General features: G+C 38.8%; 1 protein-coding gene across 1 annotated transcript in view; it reads left to right on the forward strand.

Moving 5' to 3' along the window:
• Positions 1–18,886, forward strand: part of OTOGL (otogelin-like) — a 95,796-nt gene that overhangs the window by 3,639 nt on the left and 73,271 nt on the right. Inside the window, exons 5-16 of the mRNA XM_010561966.1 lie at positions 717–777; positions 2,470–2,568; positions 3,258–3,412; positions 6,645–6,766; positions 7,975–8,180; positions 10,979–11,106; positions 11,713–11,819; positions 14,119–14,225; positions 14,907–15,032; positions 15,739–15,847; positions 16,102–16,148; positions 17,478–17,623. Coding sequence (XP_010560268.1) covers positions 717–777; positions 2,470–2,568; positions 3,258–3,412; positions 6,645–6,766; positions 7,975–8,180; positions 10,979–11,106; positions 11,713–11,819; positions 14,119–14,225; positions 14,907–15,032; positions 15,739–15,847; positions 16,102–16,148; positions 17,478–17,623 — 1,413 coding nt within the window. The remainder of the gene's footprint in view (positions 1–716; positions 778–2,469; positions 2,569–3,257; positions 3,413–6,644; positions 6,767–7,974; positions 8,181–10,978; positions 11,107–11,712; positions 11,820–14,118; positions 14,226–14,906; positions 15,033–15,738; positions 15,848–16,101; positions 16,149–17,477; positions 17,624–18,886) is intronic.

Below are 18,886 nucleotides of genomic sequence, written 5' to 3' on the forward strand. Positions count from 1 at the left end.
GATCAGTTCTTAGAAGGGACGACGCGACGTGACAAGCTGCAGTAGCAGAGTGCTGGGTCAGATCCAGGGCTTGCTTATAGTCCGATGCTCCTTGGTTCCTAAACAAGACAGGAAGCAGACCAGGCAGATCCACCGCCTCTTTTGTTTGGGATGCACCGAAATGCAATTCTGAAGGTTCTCAAGGAGGACATGAAATCCATCACGGCTGGAGTGGCCACAGTGGGATGATTGGAGTGCGGCACAGAGCATGAGTTAGGGGAGAGGGTGAAATGGAGGGGTGTCACGTCTTGGAGCTCTCCAACTCTTGGTATTTGACCAAAGTGAAAAGGGCAGGAGTGCTCTCTGTCCCCTCACTCTTCCTTCCAAACGTAGCTGCAAAACTTCCGTAGTGGAGCCCAGCTGGTTCATTGGCACTCGAGGGCATGGAGAGGAGGCCAGCAGTGATCCCACAGCACAGCTGTATTCTTCCCCATCCCCCCAAAAGCTGTGCTTCTCCACCCCACGGTGCTGGTTGCTGCAGTCACTGCCTTCCACACTGGCCCAGGCTGCTGATCCCTCCTGCAGTGCCTGCGGCTGTGCCATGTGCCGGCTGAGCTGCAAATTACTCTTCTGTATTAGAAGTCCCAACCCAATGTTAGGCTGCAAGGCCTCAGGCTTGGATCAGCTCATTTGTAAAGCACAAACACCCTGGTTTTGCTTTTATGTTTCTCTGACAGGTACAAGCTGCCTCTTCTCGGTTGCACCTTCATGGGGCCTTGACGTGGAGCCCGCCAGGAGGTCAGTGCCGTGCTCCTTACCTGCGGGAGGAGAGATAGTCCTGAAAATGCTGCCTTCCTACCAGCTTTCCTGTGTTACCATGGCTTGTGGAAGCCCTGCTCATTATGTCCCCTACAAAACCCCACTCTGTGTCATTTTCTCATTTTATCCGTGTTAAATCATGGAAAATTCCTGTTAAAATTGTACTTTCAAAATACTGCCTTACAACCAAATCTGAACAGCTAACTAAGCCAAAACTTTGATATTTTTTTTTTAAAGTTTAGTTCTACTGCACTTTTTCTTTTCTGCCACTTTTTCCAGCCTTGGCAGAGGATGTAAGTATGTCTGAGAGGCATGTAACTGGTTGTACGAAGGGACAGGGGTGCTCAGGCAATGAGCATGCAGCTGCTCATGGAAGGTTTTTAGCATTGTACAAACATGTAAAGCAGGTCCAAGTTACAGAAGTTGTTCTGCGGAAAAGTTCATTGTATGCAGTGAAACTTTGGAAAATACGTATCCCTGGGTTGGTGCTTTCTGTTGTGTTTTCCTACATAAATGAATATATGTAGTTTTACAGCTCACAATTCTAACAACAACAAAGAAGTTTTCCATATTAGTGCTGTTCTATAAACAGTATTTTCTGCTTTGTCAGTATTTTCAGAGTATCTGTGTATATTTGGAAAGCAATTCTTAAATGGAAAAAATTCAAAACTAAGCATGGAAAGGAATATTCACAGTGAAGGCTGATGTTCTTAGTCATTGGTAATTTCTGTGTGTGCTTTACTGTAAAAGTCCCATTTTCTTCCCATTTAATGTCACTAGCAGCTTTACCATGGCTTCATTGGGAGTGGAAGGGCCTGTTTATTTCATTGACTTCTTGCTTTTTGCAATGCTTTTTTAATCTCCATTAGCAAGATTGTAAGTGTTTGTATCTAGTGTTTTAATCCTCCCTCAAGAAGGAAAGCAACTATCTGCAAAACCTGATGAAATTTTGCTTTGGGACTACCTTTCTTCTCCACTTTTGGGGAATTATGATTTAGAACCACCTCAGTGAATGGCTAGTAGATGACAGTGAGGTCTTAGCTTCCGAACAGACTATAAAACCCTTTAGTGAAACTGCTTTTGGAAACAATTACTAATTATAATGCAAAACAAGCCATTCCCATGGAATCTTAAGTCTCTGACTCCAGTCACCTCTTAAGCAGAAAGAACCTTTTAACTGAGTTTTTTTAACATGGGGGGAAGGTGATTTATAATTGCTTTTGACTCTGTAAATTACATATTCTGGACTGTTCATGAGCTGAATATACCCTTTACCGTAATGCTGAGGAGGGAGGAGCTGAACATATGTATAAATTGTGCTGCATTTAGTCAATTAGAATAATCTGTGTCCTGTGTATTTCGAGATCAGCAGGGCTGAGATTTGGTTTCTTTACATGGGAACTTGACCTTTTGTTTGCTGGGAGGAGGCTGACCTTTTGCTCCTTTGTTAGTTTACAAGTCTCAAAACAAATGAAAGAGAACCTTGCTTCTCTTTTAACCAAGGAACACAAAGGATAAAATTAAGTAAATGTTAAAAACTGGAGATTGTTATTGGTTAATTTTCTTAGCTAATATAGCTGCTTATGATTTAACAATAAATGGATTTAATGTGGATCTCAGCCTGTTTGCAAAATACTGTATCTACTAAAAGGCTGCTATGCTTGCTTACAGGTCCATGTCCTCAGGAGTGCCTTAATGGAGCAGTCTGCACAGAGGCAGGTGACTGTGACTGTGAGTTATTTCAGGCTCAAGGAAGCAGGTGCCAAATTGGTAAGTTTTGGGCCAAAAGAGTCAAGTTTCAGCTTCAAGTGAGATTTAAGGTGCAGGTGTTTAAAACAACACTGTTAACAGCATATTTGTGATTCCTCTGTAGTAGGACTGTCATTCCACTAGTAGCTAAGAGGATTAAAATGATATGCATTAGGGATATATGGAAAGCAACATCAGGAATGTCTACATTTTAGCACTTGGGCTGTAATAGATACCATAACAGATAGATCACTGTCTAGTACATCAGTAGCTAGCCAGCTTTTTTATAGTTAGCTGAACAGCCAAAAAGTCACTGCATTTTTTCTAACAGTGACTTATTACAGATAAAATTACCAACTATTTCAATGCACTGGTTTCTGGAATCTGCTGTGTGTGGGATCAACAAGAATTGTCTGCCAGGATCTGCAGTAGATCTAAATCCCTTGCCTCTACTTATAATTAAAATGTCTCCACTGAAGCAAATAAAAAACCTTACAATGATCGCATGTGACTAAAACTGCATCAGAAAGATTTAAAAAAATGTACTGACTTTAAATAAAGTTGAAGAAATGAGGTTATCTTTTGTCTTTGCTATGTATCTCCTTTACAAGCTCTTATTTCCTTTCTGAGCTCTTACTGTTGTAGAAGCCTGTGACACCTGTCAATTTTTTCTTACCATGCTTGTTGTAAACTCAGTGTGTTCTTTCCAGTACCTAACACTGGTAAGGACCGAGATGGGATTTGCAAATCGTGGGGACAGTATCATTTTGAAACATTTGATGGCATCTACTACTACTTCCCAGGAAATTGCTCCTATATTTTTGCAAAAGACTGCAGTAGTCCAGAACCCCAGTACACTGTTTGGGTAAGTATGTGAGCATACTCTAGAAATAACACACTTGTGTATTTCTGTATTACAGGACTTATTTTTAATCGTAAGTAAAATAAGTAGAGAGACAACAGATGGATCAAACTATTGCATTGCATACTTAAATATAAAATGATGCTGCTGGAAAATGTCTAAGCCTTTGTGCAGTAACCTCAAAACACTGATGAAATGATAATCAGCAGAGTCAGTATATTAAAAATAGTATTTCTTACTCCCCCTATCCTAAAAAGGATTTCTGATCTCTCCTTTCTGGGAGCAAAAGTGGGTCTTAAAGCAGACCTTGGAAACTTCAATAAACTTTAGCTGTCAGATTGTAAAAAAAAATTGAGTTGCTGAGTAAAGGGCAAACAGCTATCACCTGCCTGATAGCTGAGCACCCAAGCGTACTGGGCCCTGATTCCCAGCCATCAGCACACTATGGGGAGCTGCCTCCCTGGCCCACGGAAAACTCTGTCCCCTCTGGGGATTTGCATTCTAATTTTGGATTACCTCTACGTCATGCAGAGAAGATTAACAGCTCAAAAGCCTTCATCTTGACCTATGTATGGAAGGCACTCTTTTTAGTAATTTCCTCAAATTGCTGACTATCCATGGTTAATGACTTTGGGTCAGGGAGACTTCAAACGTATACTCTCTTTGAAGGAAGATACCCTGTTTATCAGGCTGTTGGTTACTGTGGAGAGAAGATGTGGGCTCATTATGTTACTTTTTACACAATGGTTGGGATTTGGTGCTGATGGGGCGGAGGAGACGGGACAAGAGGGGTCCTAATTCTGAGTCCTGGTGGTCACAGTGCTCAGAGGGGCAAAGGCAGACCTAGATGCTGATTTCTGCTCCAAGGACTAGTTTTCATTTATAAACACATGACCTCCTCTCCCCCCAGATAATAGCATCTAGTAAAGATAAATCTGCCATTAAAACTGCCATTTCTATTCACTCAGGTTATAGACAGATGCTGTTACATCTGCCTTCCGCAATGTCATTTTAATTCTTTGGATTCTGTGTGCAGCTATGATCTTTTAGACATTTTCAAAAAATGCTGTAGCAAAGCCCAAGATTATATTAAAATCTAGAATCAATATTTCAGTGGATTCCAGTTGCTCTGGAAAGAGAGAAACTACCATTAAATTGCTGGAACAAATGTCATGTTTTGCTAAAGACTGAAAATGTTTACTCAGAAAAGTCATAAGTAATGTGATAAAAAACACTGCAGTCACTACAGGCTGGGCAATGGAGAGCCAAGAACCTTGCCAAATCCTCACATTATGGTCCTTCTGGCTTTAATAATCCACCTCTCTAGAGGAGAAGAGGACATAAGAATTATTTTGATTTTCCTTGATTGTGTTTCTGTCTTGGCCCAGTTTTACATAGAAACCATCTGTCAATAATAGTAACATTTATGATGTCTTTAATTATGATTATCTTTATACGTGTAAAAGCTTTAATGATTTTCCTGGTTTGGTTTATTTCACTCAGAGAAACAGTAACTGGGTTTTACTTCCAGGATTAAGTGTCAGTTTAGGAAGATTAATTCAAGTATGTGTTAGCACCATATGTGTTTATCCACAGATCTTTTCTACAAAAACAATAGCTCTGGTTACTTTTACAGCCTCCATTACTACATTGGCAAAATGTTTCCCAATTATTCATCTATTTAGCTTCACAGCACTGTCAAGTAAACTGGTAATGCAACTCCCATCCTTCTCAGAGAACGGTGACACACACAGTCATAGGAGTCATATTTGAGCTATCTAAACTTTGTCTACATTTTAATTTAGGTAATCATTGGTATCTGATTCACAACACACTCCCCTGTCTCCTCAGTGGTGTCTAAAATCAGCTCACAGGCTTTTGAAGCACCGTAGTCTAGGGCATCCCACAGGTTTGGGTGGCTCAGCCCCACTGAGATTAATGAAAGCTATTGAAGTTCCACTTGAGCCCTTGGAGTAGGTATGTGGTTAAAACTCACTTAGACTATGTGAGTGCAATTCAAAACTGTGTAGTAGTTAATTGATTAGAGCATATGCACAGAATGTTGGAGACCTATATACCTATCATCAGAGTAAATCTGAGCCCACAGTTTTCAAGTCCTGAGAGCATGCCCTGGCCAGCAAAAGCTGTGTGGTGACTGGGGACAAGGACCTTCTTGCAGGAGTCATGCTCTGCTATCCCAAAGGCTGGGAATGCAAAGGAAGTCTGACTTCAGGGCTAGCCTCCTTTTTGCCAAACTACAAAAAGGAAGAGTGCTGGCTTATCATGCCTGTTCCAAGGTCTGATTATACATTTTTTTATGCAAGATCTCCTTCACTGCCATAAAGCTATAGACATGCTGAGATGGGAGTTGCATGGTTTTCATTTCTGGAAGCATGGATCTGAGATCCGTTTAACACCTCTCTCTAGTACTGGGCAGTCATGGAAGTCACACATTGCCAACACCTGAGACGCACAGTTTTGCAAATCTCTCTCTGGCTGACCGAAACTTGCATTTCCATTGCTGTGTTCAAATTAGAGAATCTGATACGTGATTCAAACCAATACTCTGGCTCATTATGCTATATATGTATAATGGGGAGAGGCAGACTTCAGAAAAGCCTGCTCTTCTCCATTAGCAGGGCTGGAAAGCCAGTGTGAAACAGGTTTTAACAGATCCATGTAAGTTAGGTGCCTGCAGTAGTCTGTGGGAGCACTCGAAGATCTCAACAAATCCCGAGTGGTTCAGGAAGGCATGTTGTAGTTCAGCCAGTGCCAGTCTCAGCTGGCATGTAGAATGCTGGTATTATGCTGAGGTTTTGCATTGGTTTGTAGTTCCCTCTTATAGATCAGACCTCTAGAAACAGAGCAATGGGAGTGTCTCCTCAGTGCAAACAACAAGCTCCTACGTTGGCAGTTATAAGCTAGCTCACTACATTGTCTCTGAAGTTCATCTACGTAAAATACCTGAGTATTTCATCCAGTATTTAAACCACTGTCTTGTGATGCTTTGTGCTATTAAACGGTTGCTGTATTTCTCAGTAGTATCAGGTAGCATGAACTTCTAGTTTTGCATATCTTTGTAATTGTGACTTTTTAATATTCTAAGTATTTATTTGTAAAGCTGTTTCAGTGATTGGTGCATAGAAATGTAAAATATCATATATGAGTTTATGAAAAGTTGCATGAAATTATTGAAGAACAAACATTTATTGTGTGTATATTTTTCCCCTCTAAGGTTCATAACAGTCCTCACTGTTATGGTTCAGTATATACTTGTCAGAGGTCTGTCAGCTTATTTTTTTCAAACCAAGAAGAAATAATTATTTCAGGACATGAAGTAAGAAAAGATGGAATCAAGTAAGTGTTCTAATGGTGGGTTTTAACATTTTATTGCAAAAAGATAGTGTGGAGTTTGGGAAATTGATGCTTTTTACACCAGCCAGAGAAAATAATTTGATATATATTATTGATCCCTTGCTGTTCTGTATTGGGGCTGATAGAGCTCTAGTGTGAGCAGATGTAATGGTGCTAATGTAATACCTGAGTGGGGACAGCATACACTCCTGCACAAACCTTGTGTTCAACTTCTCAGCTGTAACCTAACGATTACCTATCCTTACTTTGTATAAACAAAGTCTGCATCAGACAGTTCTAGCTAATCCTTGGTGCATCCTGATATCATTTTGAACAAGACAGTCATTATTCTTGATAGCTATATGTAAAGTAAGACATAATCTTTTTCTAGACAAGTCTGAATTGGTTGAATTAAAGATCTTAAGTCCCCTCTGCCCCTTTGGGGAAAAAAACCCACAAAACTCCTCTGAGGTATATCAAACCCCCAAATTTACCAGTTTTTTTTAATAAGTAAAAAAGATGAGTGCAAGACTATCATAAGTACGTTTTACTGATTGATAAAGTACGGAAAATTTCAAAGAGTTGTTAAGGTGTTCTTGCCATCCTCTTTGATGTAATGCTACAGCCATTAGCATCTGAGACCGATAGCTACAGTGATACTGCTCATCCCAACAGAAGCAACTTTGGAAGGTTAGGATTACATCCATGCTGCAATTTTATTGTCCAGTGGTCTTTGGCCAAAGGAGGAAGATATATTGTATCTGTTAAGTATTTTGGTCAACAGTATTTTCTGTACTGTAAGTTCCTCCTTTTGCAGACACGTAACGCAGTGATGACCCTGTGCCCGGAAGGGCTGCTGGTGGTCATAGTGTCACGTAGCTCCTCGTGCAATGCAGCATGCTCATGAAGTCATGTATTCCTCAACATGCCCGTGCTGGGCTTTGAAAATGAAGATTCATTATTCTTTCAGGCTTATAATTCATACAACTGGCAGGTGTATATAGCAGAAAAGCATTCATTTTTGATGGTCAATACAGAGAAGTACACAGAAGAAAAGATAGTGAAAATATGACGAAGAATTGAATGGAAGTGACTGTATAGACCTGGGAAAAAGGGTTTAGTGAGTTAGAAGGTGATGTTTTATGTGGTATTTTTCTAACACCTGCCTCCTCTCATCTGAGATCTTTGAAACAGGCTGTTTCTTTTTCCAGATTAATGTTGCCTCAGACAGTTGGAAATGCTTTCCTTGAGAGACTGGCTGACTATATTCTGGTGAAGACTACCTTTGGTTTTTCTCTTGCTTGGGATGGAAACTCTGGCATTTATATTAAGCTAACAGAAGATCATAAGGGAAAACCTTGTGGCCTCTGTGGAAATTTTAATGGCAATAAAGATGATGACCTGATACTACAAAATAGTAAGTAAATAGCTTAGAAATACACCCTTACCTTGTGTGAACAGCTTCCATGTTCACTTTAAATATAATACTGTAAAAAAGCAGAGTCCTGTTTCAGTTATTTCAGTAGAAAATAGAATATCTGCTCTACTCTTCCTCATCATTAAAGATGCTAAGGGAAATGGTCCTAATTCAAGAAAGTATATGTATGTTTAAGCCTTTTCTTGCTCAGCAAAGGATTTGGGGTGTGTTTATCTTAGCTGATGAAAGTGCCTTCAAATAATAAATAAATAAATGAATGCTTGTGGTTTTCTCTACATTTAAAGATGGAGGGAGAAGGAGAGAAGAGCCAAAATATTAATATTTGGGAAAAAGCACCATCTCAAGTCATTTGTTTATATGAGTATCATAAAAATGCTAGTTGAAATATGTAAATTTCAAAGCTGTCGCCAAGGAGTTCCTTGTATCACTTTGTTGGTATGGTATATTATGGGCCTCCAAACTCCCTGTAGGATGAGGAGTTGCCCAATGTTGCGTCTGAGGCAGAGATGACTTGCTAAGCTGGTAGAATATTCTGTAGTCTGTGTAGGGAATACTCTATAGGGACTTCTGTCCTACTTGCAACTAATGTGAAAAAAAAAAAAAGGAAAAAAAAAAAGAACAGGCTTGAGAATATGAGTAATGTTTTTCTCAGTCTCTGATAAAAACAAAGATAGGACTGTTTTACTGTTACCATTAACTGCTGAGAGAATCTAGTCCCACAGCCCTGCATATTCTTAAGTCACAAAAGTTATCTCACTGTAACTTTTTTCCCTGCCTCTGTTTTCCCCCATTTTTTATGGTTCATAGTGGAGCTTTTTGTCTTTCTAAGTGAATGAAGACACAGTGTACTTATCTTTGTATGGTCCTAAAAATCTGCCCAATATAAATTTCTCATACCCCTTCTGCCATGAGAGCAGCAAGTTCCCTGTTTCATGCATTAACTTCTGCACACCAGAGTATAGTATGTTTAATAACTAGTTAAAACTGGTGATCTCTAATACTGGAGAAAAATGGAATTTGAAGGAAATAATGAATTCACATGATCTCTAAAAAATAGTCATTTCAGTGTCTTTAAATATTTTATCTGTTATACAAGACTTCCAGCTCTTAGCTTTATTTCCAGAGCTACATTTCTTCACCATCATAATTTATTTTAGAATTTTTCTTTATCAGAAATGATAGTATCATTGTAGTGTACAATGGAGAGCACTATGAATCCTTTTAACCTTGAACCAGTTGTATAACATGGTGCCTTGACTCCGTGCAAATAGAAAGCATGAAGTTCTGATACCTTCACAAGAACAGACTGCTAATTCAAATTACTTCTAAGCCACAACATTTTTCTAAGTGTTTCCAAATCTTGTAAATCATTTGGCATGATGATTTATCTCCCCCAGCTAAACTACTTCCCGCAGTAGCATAAGCAAAGCTCTTGCATCTATCCTGAGTCTTCCAGAGTCTGAATGCTCTCTATTTGCAATACCCCAAATAAATAAGTTGCTGAGAAGCATGTAATACTCCATTTCAAAGCACAGTTTGAAAACAAACTCCTTTTCTGTTTCCTTACCTTCATCTTTAATGGCGTCTTTATACTGCTTTAATATACAAGGCTGTATCTGTGTATAGAACTGGTTCAAGGACAATGATTTTATTTTGTGGCATTTTTTAAGGACTTAGAAAATTTTTTCAAGCCATATTGAAATGTAATAAAATATTTTTAATGTTTTTGTAGAAGCAGAGTTATGTCAACAGGTTTACCTCTAGATGAAAACCGATTTTTTTATGTTTGGGAAGGGGTTTCTGTGTAAAGAACTATTCTCTCAGAGAGGGAGAAATGTTTTAAGTCTACCTGGCTCTTAAGAAAATAGACTGGTGGTTAGGATCTTATCTTTGTTTATTTGTGGAGACCCAAGTACAAATATCTGATTCGTGTGCTTTGGGGCTTTCCACATTGCAGAGTGTCAGACTTTGTACATCTTGTGCTAGAAGAAGTTAGATTAAGCTTTGGATAGTACAGCTCTGTGAAAAAAACCTGTAGCTGATTTCATTTCAGTACCCTATCTCCTAACCATGCATAGATATAGATAACCGTAGCATAGATACCAATTACTGTAAGGTTCTTCAAGGTGGAGGCAATATGCCCTTTTTAACATACTTAAGAACATAGAGAAAAGTTAATATTTAGTTCTTGCTGCAAAAATATGGAAAGTTTGGGTCTGTTTCTTTACTGCCAACCTTGTTGTATGTTCATGTATCTTCCTCAGCCTGTTGCCATGACTTCCAGTCATACATCTCATTCATGAATTCTCCCATGGTCATGCTGTGAGGAGAACTGGGCGTGTAGTGGTGTGTTTGTTGTAGGGTTTTTCTGCAGCAAGGGAAAAGGATGGAGATAATAGTGCTAACTGACCTTTGTGGAACATAATGAAAGCCTTAAATTGTTTTAAAGAAATGTATTTTTTTCTGAAGTATTCAATGCATTATGCTTGTCCTTTTTTTTGTGTATTTGTTATAAAATTGTCAGTGATTGCACTTAGAAAAACTCCAACCAACACCTTGTCATTTTTTTTTTAATCTTTTCATTTAAATGTAGTATAAAATACTACCTAAAATTAAAAAAAGAAAAATATTTTTCAGCACCACCTGTACTCTGAGCATATCTGTATCTGAGATAATGAACACATTGAAACACTACCAGAAATCTCCAAGGTGTCTTTTGTGTTTGTGTTGACAATATTTTTTTGCCTGGCTGCTCTTCCAATGTTTTCATACAGTAGGTGAATATACAGAAGACATTGCTGAATTTGCAAATAGCTGGGCTGTGCAAACCTCAGATGACATAGCTTGTGTACCTACTGCCTCAGATTTTTCCAGTCCTTGCCCAGCTGATGCAGAATTCACTGAGGTAAATCAATCATGTTATATGTATATTCTTAATCTTCACTGCCTCATGATGGTACGAGAATCTAACAATATACACCATGTTGAAAAAAGCCTTAAATCCATTCAGGTTTTGAGGAAGGGAAGATTCAGATCAAGACTGTTGCTAGTGAATGTCTGAAGGTCTTCAGATGTTTAGCTTAAAAGTACAAAGGCTCAGATAGGATGTGCCAAGTGGCACAGGTCTGCTGGCAGAGCTCTTCATTGCTGCATTAAACTTGACTTCAGCTTCCAGTCCTGGCATCTTACACCTTGTTATTTTGGAAATTGTGAAATACTTTAGAAGTAACATGCTCAGCTCCTGCATTGACACAAAATGCTTTTTTTTGTCATTTCACACTCTTTCATCCCCACTGGTTTAGGAGCAGTATGCAATCAAGCCAGTTTAGGCAGAGAGGAAAAATTTTAGGAAGAATAAAAAGGAGACATAATAATGAATTGAGACTGTGAGATTCTCAAATTTTAATGGGGTTATAAAGGACCTTAGATTAGGGAAGGAAAGCTAAAAAGAATTATGCTTGTTCAGAAAGTATTTGCTAACTGTTGTTTACTGATTCTCCTTAATGTGCAGGACGTATTCTTCAAGTGCCAAATATTCCTACAGTTTCCTTTTCTCAGCTGTCATGAAAGCATAGATCCATATTCTTATATTTCTAGCTGTATGAATGATCTTTGCAGGTAAGACTGGACTTCTTGTGTATTTATTTTTGACACGTGAAATGAATGGTCACTATTTTGTTTGAGACCAGAACTGAGCAGTATTGAGGGAAGTTAGTAGGAACTAAGTTCAAAGTGAAAGAGATGATGTTTCTCAGTGGGTGATTTAGTGTGGAAACAAAGGGCACAGAACCAGCCTGCCAAGGGATATTTTGATTGCTAAAGGTTTACATGGATTCAAGGAAATACTAGACAAATACATGGAAGAGAAATCCATGGAGAATCACTAATGACAAAAGAGGAGCGGCTAAAAAACCCCCCAAACCTGAAATCTGCATCTGGAGGTCCTGAATCAAAAATACACGGAGATGATACTAGGGGGAAATATCAATGATACTGGAGGAGCTGGACCATTTGTCTGACACAGTCGGACTGTTTTTATGAGCAATCACTATGGTTCAAATCAGTAGAATTTTTCAAAATTGTTTTATTTATGTAAATTCAGAGTTGTCAAAAGAAATTCAACTCTCATTGGTTTTGGTGGGAGTTACAGCCCCTCAGCTGCTGGCTTTATATGCAACCTGGTATTTTTCCCTTAGTTCTCCAGATTCCTCTTTAGTTCTTGTCATTCAAATGAAACTGGTGCTCCAGAGTGTAATTGAATAGATGACTGAGCAGTGTACCACTTCCTTTTTAGTATGGTTTTAAATTAAGAAGTAATTGTCATAAACAGCAGGATTTTTACCAGATAGTATTATGGCCTTCTCAGAGTGTCATCAATTTAATCAAAAACATACAGAAAGGATCACAAGACTAAAAGTAAGAATCACTCAGTATAATCCATTACAACGTGTTAGTTAATTTTTGATTAATTTTTAGTTTTCTGCTTTACCATAAAGTCAGGATGGAAGAATTTGTGTTTGTGGGCAACTCTCCAAAGTGCGCTTCCTGAAGTTTATGGTCTGTACATTGATTTCGCTCAGAGAAGAGATGAGTTGCCTCTGTATGGTCTCTTTGTAACTCAGGAGTCTATTGTGACTTTTTTTCTTAGCAAAAGAAGAAATATGAAAAGCAAATTTTCAAATGTGATATTGAATCAGTGTCATGGTGTTAAGGCAGATTTGATTTTTGTCAACAGGCATATGTGCATTGATGTGAATTGTGTGAACATTAAAAACCTTGAAGGAAGTTTTTGTGTCTCAGAATCTCATTAATTTAGGCTTATTTTGTTTATAAAAGAAACCTCTCTTCTCATGGCTTAGTGTCGGTTTATGAAGTTTTTTGTGGGGCCATAGCATATGCCAAGTATTCTTTCTATTAAAACCCATTTAATTGGATTAGATAAGGAGAGCTGGAGAGACTCTGATCACTGTAACAAAGAGTATAGTGGTGTTTGATTTGATAACAGATGTGTTGAAAGCAGAATACAAACACAATGTAATATATTCTTAAGACCATTAATTTTGGAAGCATGATCTTGTGTGCTGAAAGACAAACTCAGCTGATCTGTCACAGTCATGTTTATAATAGAAATGTTGTGTTATGACTAGTTTATTTTGGCATCAAATCCTCCACAGGGAGTGATGAGAGTTGTTGGACTTTCACAATAACAAAAGGTTGGTGGTATCTTACCTTATGTGACTTATATCTGAATAAAATTTGAGCTTACCTGAACACTGATGAATGTTTTTTCACTTGATCCTGGCAAAAGCGCAATGTACAGCTTCTTCTGTATAGATTAAGGCAGAGATAATGACTTCACCCAAGGTCACGCTGTAAATCCCTGTGCCTGTCTACAGTATTCACGGGATAATGCTTCTGGTGCCGAGCACTTCAGCACAAGTTCAGGAGTCCACCAACAGGGTTGTTCTTGCCCAAGTTCAAGGACTGACAGGCAATTGGAAACTTGAACTTGTTACTTGGACCAGAATGTCTTTTATCAGTGTAGGTCAGAGTTTCCACATCATGCAGGAGTCAGAGGGCCTGAGACATGGATCTTGAGACTGTTGAGTTGTCCGTTGTCTTCAAGACAAGGTCATGTTTCTCTTTCATCGTAAGCAGCATTTATCTTTTTTTGTAATAAATTAGTGGTTTTGTTCATTGTGGTAATATTAAAATGAAATAACTTCTTGTGGCATCAAATGATAAAAACACAACGGTGTATTCAGTATAGCTCGTTCCTTTTCCTAGTATTTTCACTGTGTGCTGTTATGACTGAGCGGTGTCAGCTATGTGTGAAGTATCCTGTGCAGTGTCCTGTGGCAGAGATTTGTAGAAGGGATTTGAGTTCCTTGATTAGTCTCTTGTTTTATCATTTCAGAGTGGATGATGATGAAACGTACTGCAGGGCAGTGACAGAGTACGCTAGAGCATGCTCTCACGCTGGGTCCCCGGTGCGGGACTGGAGGGATGACTTTCCTGCCTGTAGTAAGACTCTTTAATAAAGCATACTATGTGACCTTTGAGATACCCCGTATATTCATTTCAAATACTTCCATCTTGACAACATTTGTCACTATAGGACTCAAACGTGATACTGAAGTAGATCAGCCAGCTTCACTATTGCTGGCAAACAATGAAGTCAATGACTTGCTAGAGGAATAGTTTAATTGCACTGTGATCTGATCTAGATCCATACAAAATTCATGTTTCCACAGATTGCTTGAAACTTCATGTGTGCTGATCATATTCTGTGGAGGTCTGATGTTGCCCCTCTTCCCAGATGACCTTTCAGCCTCTACTGGCCCTATAAACAGAATTAATACAGTTAATCTAGCTTTTCTAGTTATCACCACCCCCCATCAATTGCAGTTCAGTCTCATGCACAAGACTTTGAACTAACTGAGATCTGAGCACATGTTCCCCTGCCACAGAAACTGTAACTTCTTTTGGAGGGGTGATGTAAGAATTTGGTAAAGAAAGACTTAAATACTGATGAGAGATTCACCACAGTTCATCTGTTAAAACCTCTCCAAACAATCCATTTTACTTGACCCGAGTAATTACCTATACTAGAAGCACTGCACAACTGTTTATTTGAGAGAGAGGGTTCTCCAGTATGGAAAGAGAAATTGCACTAATGTTCAATCTACCATGTATTTTTTCTAGCTGAGAAGTGTGAAGACAGCTTTGTACACCGTGACTGCATCAGTTGTTGTCCACCAACCTGCACATTTGAAAAAGATTGTCTTGGCAGCAACCTACACTGCTTAGATGGCTGTTACTGTCCGGATGGTAAGTACTGTTAATTTTATGTAAAAAAATATGTGTAAAGCTAATATCCAACATCATACTAAAGTTGCCTAAATAGACTGTGCTTAAAAGTAAAGCCTAAAAATATGAATATTGTAAATTCTGCTCTTGCTGTTGTTATTTTCACTGTGATTCTTTCTTTTATTGTGTTCTAAACATTTCTCTAGAATACAAAGGTGGCTCAGAATGAAATACCACTTAAAAACTGGAGCCATCACTAATGCTTGCTACAATAAGATATTGCATAGGTTTAATCCACTTTATTTGAATTATTCCAAAATCTATTGAGGTTTTATTTAAACAGAATGTGTCTTATGCTCTGTACAAGAAAACAAACTTCCTCAGACCTGTACTCAATAAAAATTAGGAATTGGACTACGAACCGTCCTGTTCTAGAAGGACTAAAGATTATGTGATCTCAGAATCTTTTAATTTTTGAGTCCGTACAGTTTTACATGCTTAAGGCAGACATTTTTCATAAAGCAACTATTCAGAGTGACAATTGCTTTGAGAGAGCTTCACTGTTCATCACTCTGAGCTCTCTGCACTCGCTGGGTGACTCTTTTTGCTGGTTCCTGGTGAGATCACCTTCTGGCAGATTTGAATGTTTGAGTCAGATGGGAGAAGAGCAGTGATCCGGAGTTCGTTAATTTGTTTTTTATCTCATTTATTAACTTCCCTCCAATAGGTCTCATTATGGAAAATGGAACTTGTATCTCTGTGTCGAATTGTCCTTGTATTTATCATGGAACTGCCTTCCCTGTAGGCTCAAAAATTGAACAAGAATGTAGCAACTGGTATGTGAAAGCCTCACGTCTGTGTTTCCTCTCTCTGTGACTGCTGCCCATAGTTAGTTTAACGTCATAGTCACACTTATATTTTAAGGAATAGTTAGTATCTATGTTTTACAGTCTAGGCCCTGTGTATCACTAAAATATGCAGGCTATTCTATGGAAAGGGTGAATGCAAGACATATTAATTAGCTCAAAGCTGCTCTTTTTGCTAACGATCAGAACACTGAACTTCTGTGTTTTGTGATTTTTCTTTTTAGTATTTGTATCGGTGGCATTTGGAACTGCACTGATCATGATTGCCCAGGTATCTGTGTTTCATTATTCTTTTCAGTCCTCAGTGAACATAAGAGAGAAACTTTTCAGAACACAACAGAACCAAATATGATCCAAAGGCTTGGGATGCTAATTTAAGAAGAAAGATTAAGCCAGAGGGATGTTGAGAGTAGCAGTGGGCCAGCTGGGGTGAAGCTGTTAACTGCCTGACCATCCTCATCTTACCTTTTCCCATTTGTTTCCCTGACTCAGTGTGTTACATCCACCTCTTGTTTCTATCTCCTGCTTATGGTCTATGTTCTTTGGGGCAGGCAGCTTATTTCTACTTCCTGTGCAGTACCTAGGCCAGGTATAAGGATTTCCTCACTTCTAGGTGCAATTGTAATGCAGACAATAAGAAAAACATCATTCTGATGCTCAGTGTGCTGTAGTTTCTCCCTTGTAACAGCAGTTCACGTTTGGATAATGATCCTTATCTTTAAAGATTACATGTCTCTGTAATGAGTTACTCAGAGGAACATGCAGTAGTTGGGTAGTGAAACTTCCCTGACAGTTCTGTATCTTAGACAAGATTATACTGTGAAACTTGTGAAAGAGACAATTTTTTACAAATTAAGGAGCCCCCTCTGAATGAGGTAATAAACAAGGCTTAAGAGTTACTAAGCAAGGCTGGACAGGGTGGACCTGTAGTGTAAAACAGTTGACACTGAGAACCACTTGTGTGTGTTGTGTGTGCATGTAGGGGGTTAACTGTGACTAGTCTGGTCCGAAGGACTAAATGCCTGTTAGTGGGAGCAGGTTAGATGTGCTCCCACAGAGCACCTCCTGCAGTAATCACAGACAAAATAAACCTAGTTCATGTGTTCTGGCACTGCCCTATGGTGTGAATGAAAGTGCGGTAAGTGGGGATGCACTGGAAACTTGCTTCAACAGTGCGCTCCTGGTCTGAACTGAAAAATGAATATAGTACCTAGAAGGAAGGAGAAAGAAGCTTGTCCTCTTTCACACTCAGTCATGCCAAAAGACAATGAGAAGAAGATTCTAGGAAACTTCAGAGTTGTAATACAGAGAAAACTCTTTTGTATTTTAGAGAACTCATGACTCAAAGGCATCTCATCTTGATAGAACCAAAGGGTGCTGCACATCGGTGTGTGCAATATGAGATGGTATCTGATGGAAATAAGTGTATGTAATATATTTTATTTCCAAATGCTGTAATAGCTAGGTAGATTAACGTTAGCCTGGATTATGTGCTTAGAAATAAGGAGAAGTTTTCTTATTTATCTCTCTTCCATCGTTTACAGAATAATGACACATTCTTATGCAAGTGAACATTCTTGTTTATCCTTTTTCTCTCAAGCTGAGTGCTCCATCACAGGTAGTTCTCATTTCACAACATTTGATGGACGTCATTTTACCTTTCTTGGGATTTGCCAGTACATTTTGGTAAAAGGCACTGGGAAAAACAAATTCACAATCACTTTACAGAAAGCACCTTGTGGACAGGTAAGTCACGTTTTTGTTGAACATTCACAACAAACGTGTCCATTCATATTTCAGGCAATTTTGTACAGGTTCTACTGTAAACTACCAGGTTATGTTTAACAGAAAATATAAACTGAAACCATTTTACATGTTTTTTGTAAGTGGTGGTATTGCTACATATTGTATTGCCGTTTGTAAAATCAATTGCATCTTTAGAGGGATAAAGTCTACAGAGTTATTCATTTATGCACATTAAACAAGTATATACGTCTTTGGTTATGGTACACACAGATGTCTTAGGCTTTAGAAAAGCTCTTGCTGGCAGGACTGAACAGGTTTAATACACTGCTAGTTAGGCAAGATTTTTTTTTTTTGGTAGCTTTAGCTTTTTTACTTGATATGTTATAGCATATTTAATTTGTTGGAACAATGCCTTTTAGAAAACTATTGAAGAGACTAGCCACCACACATATTTGTTTGAAAGTATTTTGGCAGGTATCCAACAACAGGCTTTACAAATAGAGGTGCTTATAAAAAGTACTTATCTGCGAGACTGGATTTAATGATGTTATTAGTCACCTAGGCTCTCAGGAGAAGGGCCTCTGAGACTATGACTCACAGCTGCCCACGTGCTGAGGGCTGGGATGCCTGAACTCATCAGCACAGAGTGATGCACTGAAGCTGCACAACTATGGGACTGTCTCTCATGTCCCTTCAAAAGCTAGACTATAAGCTGGTGCCTCTGCTTTTTTTGTAAGCATCTCCTTCTGCATAGATGTTGAGGTTTTTCTGCATTTCAGGTGGCCTTAAGCATGAAATGGTTGGTTAGGTAGCTACTGAGAGACAAGGATGCTACTGGAAATGACCTTAGCATGACTCTAGGCACATTGGAAAGTTTTTGGGTGAAAACACAGGGGCCCTGGGGAGCATAAGATGCTTGGTTTAAGCTGGTTATGTGTCACCTTTTGTTGTGTACCTAGGTTCATAAATTCTGCCCGGATAGCGCTCTAAAATGATGGGTGTGAGTTAGTTTACAACTCACCATTTTTTGATAGTCAGATATTTATGAATTATTGTAGTATAGTTCGGGAGAAATTATATCCTTTTGGTCTGTAGTCCTCATGACCACATTTCAAGGCAAGAAGCACCTTCATGTGTGCAATAGTTTCTTTTCCCTGCATTGCTGCATTTGGGCTCTGGTTACACCAGCTTTCCATAGACGGGGTCAGACTCTTGCTCAAACACTGGTTAACGCAGCAATGAGTACCACCCAGGGTGGCCATG

Source organism: Haliaeetus leucocephalus, unplaced genomic scaffold (genome assembly GCF_000737465.1).
Source record: "Haliaeetus leucocephalus isolate CR32 unplaced genomic scaffold, Haliaeetus_leucocephalus-4.0 Scaffold151, whole genome shotgun sequence".
Taxonomy (NCBI): domain Eukaryota; kingdom Metazoa; phylum Chordata; class Aves; order Accipitriformes; family Accipitridae; genus Haliaeetus; species Haliaeetus leucocephalus.